This window comes from Entamoeba histolytica, genomic scaffold (assembly GCF_000208925.1).
Source record: "Entamoeba histolytica HM-1:IMSS scf_1104750517089 genomic scaffold, whole genome shotgun sequence".
Classification (NCBI taxonomy): domain Eukaryota; phylum Evosea; order Mastigamoebida; family Endamoebidae; genus Entamoeba; species Entamoeba histolytica.
In genome coordinates, this window is record NW_001915356.1 from 1 (window position 1) to 6185 (window position 6185).

The 6185-nt window shown below is 24.4% G+C and overlaps 5 protein-coding genes across 5 annotated transcripts in view, besides 1 other annotated feature; 2 read left to right on the forward strand and 3 right to left on the reverse strand.

Annotated features, from left to right (window-relative positions):
• Positions 1-26: 26 nt before the first annotated feature.
• On the forward strand, positions 27-618 carry EHI_053820 (uncharacterized protein; the record flags this gene model as incomplete). The annotated part of the gene is made up of 2 exons (XM_001914309.1): positions 27-128; positions 178-618. The coding sequence occupies 2 exons, from the start codon at positions 27-29 to the stop codon at positions 616-618; spliced, it is 543 nt and encodes a 180-aa protein (XP_001914344.1).
• An 82-nt stretch (positions 619-700) lies between these two features.
• On the reverse strand, positions 701-1744 carry EHI_053830 (La ribonucleoprotein, putative; the record flags this gene model as incomplete). The annotated part of the gene is made up of 1 exon (XM_649814.1): positions 701-1744. One exon carries the CDS (start codon positions 1742-1744, stop codon positions 701-703), a length of 1044 nt encoding a protein of 347 aa, XP_654906.1.
• A 689-nt stretch (positions 1745-2433) lies between these two features.
• EHI_053840 (thioredoxin, putative) lies at positions 2434-2751 on the forward strand (the record flags this gene model as incomplete). Its single annotated transcript, XM_649815.1, has 1 exon — positions 2434-2751. One exon carries the CDS (start codon positions 2434-2436, stop codon positions 2749-2751), a length of 318 nt encoding a protein of 105 aa, XP_654907.1.
• Positions 2752-2792: 41 nt separating this feature from the next.
• On the reverse strand, positions 2793-4751 carry EHI_053850 (uncharacterized protein; the record flags this gene model as incomplete). Its single annotated transcript, XM_649816.1, has 1 exon — positions 2793-4751. One exon carries the CDS (start codon positions 4749-4751, stop codon positions 2793-2795), a length of 1959 nt encoding a protein of 652 aa, XP_654908.1.
• Positions 4752-5196: 445 nt separating this feature from the next.
• Positions 5197-5448: a repeat region.
• A 49-nt stretch (positions 5449-5497) lies between these two features.
• EHI_053860 (uncharacterized protein) overlaps positions 5498-6185 on the reverse strand; it is a gene marked incomplete at both ends in the record, with an annotated part of 1656 nt that continues 968 nt past the window's right edge. The window contains one exon of the mRNA XM_001914310.1: positions 5498-6073. Within this exon, the coding sequence (XP_001914345.1) occupies positions 5498-6073 (576 nt within the window). The remainder of the gene's footprint in view (positions 6074-6185) is intronic.

The following is a 6185-nucleotide window of genomic DNA, read 5'->3' on the forward strand; positions in this document are numbered from 1 at the left end:
TAATATATGCTTTATTATTTGGTAGAATGACTGGATTTTATTCTGTTGCTGTTGGAATGTTATTTGTTATTTCAGGTTTTTTTGGATTATTTGCTTCTGGATGGAGGTCTTACGTTTCTTCACTATTTGTTTGTTTTTATTTCTTATTATCATTTTGTTCCATTTCTCATCAATTAGTTTGCCGTTTCTCTTGCTCTTTCATGTACAATTGCAGTTGCCGTCAATGGAGGTGGACTTATTCTTCCCCAATACTTTTTTTTGTTAGACTCAGACCAAGATGCTTTAAAAATTGGTGGATTAACACTAAATCCAAACAATTATTGGTTTGGAATTGGTTTATTTTATTTAACATTGGTATATATTCCATTATTAAGTTTCGCTGTTTGTAATGCTTGTACTATTGGTAAAGTGATTGAACGAGCTAAAAAAAGAAAACGTCGTGAAGAAGAAAAGAAGAAACGAAAAGATGGTTTCTTTATGTACAGGGGAAATACTCTGAAAAACAGAATTCGCCCAGAGGATTTTGGTAGAATAAGGGCTGAATTAAATAAGTCTGTTCATACTTCATTACCACCCTCTTCTCCAGTCAAAGAAGTCAAAATAGTTGTTGAGCCATAAATAGTCTTTATTTTTTTATTGTTTCATTCCAAAATAATATTAAATTTCATTTAAATAAAATTATTTAATCATTTTACTAATTTCAATCTCTTTTTCCTTTCTTTCCAAAAAATTTAGGTTTACTCTTTACTGGAATAGTAAATGACTTAAAGGCTTGGCTTTCTTCTGGTGTACATTCAGAAACAACAACCTCTTTACCATAGAATTTAAGTTGTTGTAAAGCCTCTTTTACTTTTTCTAAATCAGGACTAACTTTAACAGCAATAAAAGCGTTCTTAGTTCTATCATCGTTTTCTTTTTTATTTTTCTCTTTTTTTTGAATTGTTTTATTTTCTTCTTTTTCACCTTCAACCTTTGTAGTTTCTTCTTTTTTATCTTCGACTTTTGTAACCTCTTCTTTTTTATCTTCAACTTTTGTAGTATCTTCATTATGAGTAGTTTCATGTTTCTTTTCTTCAACAGAGGAAGGAGGTCTATCGACGAAATATTTTACAACATTTGATTTGAGTAAATCATTATTCTTTATAGCATTTTTTAAATCTCTATTACATACTTTAACAGAAACGATAATTTTATATTCAACTTTTTGAGATGTTTTTTTATTTTTTTGTTTTTGAGCAATTTTCTCAGCTCGTGGTCTAAATTCCAATGGATTTTCTTTAAAAGTAGGTTTAGAGTTGATAAATTTATCTTTTTCTGCTTCACTTACAAATTCAACAAAAGCATTTCCAAGATAAAATTGTCCTTCTTTATTTCTTCCATAATTCATTCTAATACATTCAACTTGTGCAAATTTATTAAGAGCATCTATAATTTCTTGTCTTGTAGCATCTTTACCAAAACCTTTAATAAAAAGTGATCGTTTATTAATTTCTTCTTCAGTTGGAAGAGGGGTTTTTCTTTTAACAGATTGTTTATCTTCTGAGAGTTCAAGAAAAGAAGATTTGGAAAGAGCGTTAATAATTTCTTCTTTATTTTCTGTTAATTCTTTAACTTTAACAAACCCCATTAAGGTATCAATAGTAACAAAACCATTACTAGTTTCAATAACTCCTTTCAAAAAAGTGTCTTGAATAAGATTTAAATCACAGAAGTAAAATTCTATTTGATTAAGGATAGCTGACATCTTATTTTCTTTATAAGTTTTTATTTAATCCTTTTTAAAACCTTTTTTACTATAAGAAAATGATAAATAGAATTCTAATAGTTTGAATTGGATATGGAATTTAAAAAACAGTAAGGGTTTCTTTAAATCTTCATTTTTGAATTTTTCATTTGTTTTTTTTTAAATTGGAATTTAAATTGTTCAATTAAAATTTCTATAAAGATTTATTTATTCTAATAGAAAATAAATTTTATTTTTTACAAATAATTGTTAAAATTTCTGTTTTCTTGACTCTTTTATTATAAAGTGCTATTATTATACTTCATCAATGAAATACTTTTATATTTTAAATTCAATATTATTTATTTGTATTTAAACATTTTTTTGATAATGTTTGTTTTATTGTTTTATATATTAAATCTAAAATTTATTAAAACTAATTGAATAAAAAAAGAAATTTTAATTTTATGTTTAGTTTAATATTTTAATTTCAAATAATTTAATAAACATTAAAACAATAGAAATTCTGATATTTAGGAAAGGTATTTTTGAAAATCTATTCTTGTAGAAGAGTAATTAAAAGTGGTGAATAGAAGTAGATATTATATTCTTTTTAAATTAACAATTAATTTGAATTTTCAATTTTTTAATAAAACTCTTTTTAATTTTGTTTTTAGTTCTTTTGAACTATTTTGAAAAATTAAATAATTATGTCTCTTATTCATTTAAATTCTCTTCAAGAATTTCAACAAATTATTTCAACAAATGATTGTATTATTGATTTTTATGCAGAGTGGTGTGGTCCATGTCGTTTTATAAGTCCATTATTTGAACAATATTCAAGACAATATCCAAATGTTAAATTTTGTAAAGTAAATGTTGACACAGCACATGAGATATCAATGTTATGTGGTATTCGTTGTATGCCGACATTTCAATTTTATTCTTCAGGAAAAAAAATGTCTGAATTTTCTGGAGCTGATAAGAACAAATTAAATGATATGGTAATGTGGGCTGCTTTTCAATAAATTATTTAAAATAATAATTGAAAACAAATTTATGACTTAATTTATTTTTTAACTGTTGATTCTCCATTAGACAAAGCAGGTGTCATAGGAGAACTTTCTTTTCCAGCACTAGAAGCATTTGACACTTGTTTAGCAACGTCATTTGTTTTAGGTTTATTTAGCTTCTTTTGATTAGATTTATTCATTTGTTTATTGTCTTGAATTTTTTGTTTATGAGTATTATTAACTGGTTTGTTTTGTTGAGTAGTATTAACTGGTTTAAAAGCTTTTTCTTGTTTCTTCTTATTTAAAATTGGTAATTGAACTTGGGCTTCAATCTTTTCTTTATATTTCTTTATAATTGGAATACCTACACCAGTTCTAGCCTTAGCATCTTCAAATTCTTTCTTTAACCAATCAACTACCATTCGATGAATAACTTCAGATTTAGTACTTTTCTCTTTCAATAATTCAATTTTCTTTTGTAATTTTCTTATTTCAACAGCTTGAAGTTCTCTTAAAATTTCATCAACACCATCTAATCTTTTTCTCCAATACTTAGTCATTTCTTGTTCTTTTCCATATTTTCCTAAATAATATCTTTGTTCTTCATATGTTCTAACTACTTCAACATCTCTTTTATTTTGTTCCATTCCTTCTTCTGCACTTAAAATTTTAGCTTTAATATAAATTCTTCTAGTATTAATTTCTTTATGATAAACGTCACACCATTTATTAAAGAATTTTTCTCCAAGTCCAGCAAAAAGTCTCATAATTTTAACATCATTCTCACAATCACTAATTGGTTCAATAGGTGCTGAAATTGTTCCATTTTTCTTTTCAAGGTCTTTTAGTACTGCAATTTCTTTGTCTTGAACTAATTTATTTTCAGTAATATTTCGGCTACATTCACGTTCCATTTGTAATAAATCATCATTTGCTTGTGCAATAATACTTTCAACACCTTTCATCATTAATTTTTTAATTTCATTTCTTCTTTGTTGAAGAAGGTCTTCAGTTTGAATAACTAATGTTTGTGCTGAAAGAATAGTCCTTTCTACTCCATTTAACTTTTCAAAAGAAATACTTTGGTCATTAAGTTCTTCTAATCCTTTTAATGCAATAAATTCATTTTGAATTTCAGCTTCATTTGTAATAAAATCTTCATCAATACTACTAATAGAATTAATAATACTTTTTTCACTTCTTAAATAATTAAAAATGACTTTAAAATAAAGTTGAACAAGACTACGGATTCTTTGATTTTTTTCATTCATAAGTGATTTTTTAGCGAAGTTTAATTCTTTAATATAAGTACTATTCAATTTTTTACGTTCAATAAATTTATTTTCAATTTGACTTAATAAGTCAGTTGCTTCTTTAATTTCTTTAATAAGTTTACTTCCATTTTGTAAATATTCAACAAAATTAGTCTTTTCATTAATAAGAGTTTGATTTCTTATTTTCCATTGTTCAAGAATATATTCTTCATTTTTACCAATAACTTTTGTTTGGCTTTCAACCCATTCTAATTTTTCTTTTGAAATTTTTAATTGTGGGAATAACACTTTTAATTTTTCCATTTCTTCTGTTTTTTTTATTTTTGCTGTTTTCATTTCTTCTTCTGCACTTTTTAACAATTCTTCATATTTATTTACTAAAATGACATCATTACCTTTTTTTGCATTTATTATTTCTTCTTTATATAACTTTACTTCAACTTTCTTTTGTTTATATTCTTCTTCATCTTTATTCATTTTATTTCTAACTTCTTTTATTTGACTGTTTACAATAGAAATAAATTTTTGTAGCAATGCAGTGTATTTACCGTAATGATAAATTAATTCATCATCCATTTTAGTGAATTTACTTATACTACTATTCTCTTTTTTCCAATCACTTATTAAATATTCACTTGTCTGACTGTTGTAAACTTTTTCAAACAATTCAATAACACTGAGAGTTCTTGGAACATATGCAAAAGCTACACACAAAAATAACAAATTTATGATAATTTTCATCGACAATATAATTTTCAAGATCTTTCTTTCTTTTTTTTAATATTTTTTTTTACTTTTTCTGTTTTTTTTTTGACTTTTATTTATTTTCCTTATTATTTTATTAAAATGAAAATGAATGATAAATGAATAATGAAAATCAGAAACAACACACAAACAGTAATATAAAATCAAATAATGAAATATCAAATAATAATTGGTTATGATGTTGTGTTTTCTGAGGTATTATTCATTCAATATTAATTATTTGATATTTATTAATATTTATTATAAATAATGTTTAATGAAGTAATGATTATGATTGTAGTATTATTTATTATGGTATATTATTAGTTATTTATTATTATGAAGTATTATTCATTTGTCAACATTCAATTATATTTGATAATGTTAATTTTGAATTGAATATATTATGTGCATTATCAATCAAAAGTGATTGTTGATATTCAATGAAATGATTCATAGTCATAGAGTTAATGATTTGTTTGTCATGAAACATGAAAATAAAGAATTGTGAATTTTACTACATATCAAAACCAAAATAACAATCAAACAACAACTTAAATGAAGAATATTTAAGTGACAAATGTTGAAAAGATATTAAACTAATATGAATAAAATATATTGAAAAAACTGATATATTCAATTCTCAATAAGATGAAAATACAAACTATTCAATAAGTTATAATTGGTTCATTTTAATGATAATTTATTAATAAAACATTTAAAGAGAAAAACGAAATGTTCAATTACCAGCTTTTAGAACAAAAACCTAATGAAGTACAAAGTTGATTTCCAGAAGCAGGTAAGTCATGTGATAAGTCGATGAGTTGGATTTTCATGAAACTTTCTAAACAAAGTCTTTCATTAGGAGAGGATTGACAATAATTAAGGACGTTTTTAGTAAGAAGATGTTGAGAAGTGCCTTTAGCGATTTTGTCAATGACGTAATTTCCAATATTTTCACAGATAGAACAGATTTGCTGAAGAGAGTTTGTGTCATTGACAATTGAGATTAAATATTTACCGTTTGGATTTCTTAATTCTTTGATGAGATTATTGAGAATGACATTTATGTGTTTATTTTGATGACGCCTAATTTTAATATCATTGGTAAGGGATTTAATGTTGTTGTCATAGAATTTACGGGATATTTGACAAACAATTGTATCTCTCATCTTAAGAAGCTTTTTTATTCTAATTTGATCAATCTTTAGTTTTCTTTCAAAAAGATGATTCATTTCAAGTAAATACTTTTCAATATTTCTTGCTTTTTTAATGGCTTCTTCACCAACTAATTTTAATTTTTCTTCTTCTTTCTTAATCTTTTTGTAAATTTTATCTCTTCTCATATAAAATTTAGGACTTAATTTTCCTTTACATTTAGATACTCTTTTACTAAGATTTTGTGCTCTTCGTTTATATTTAATTAAGACA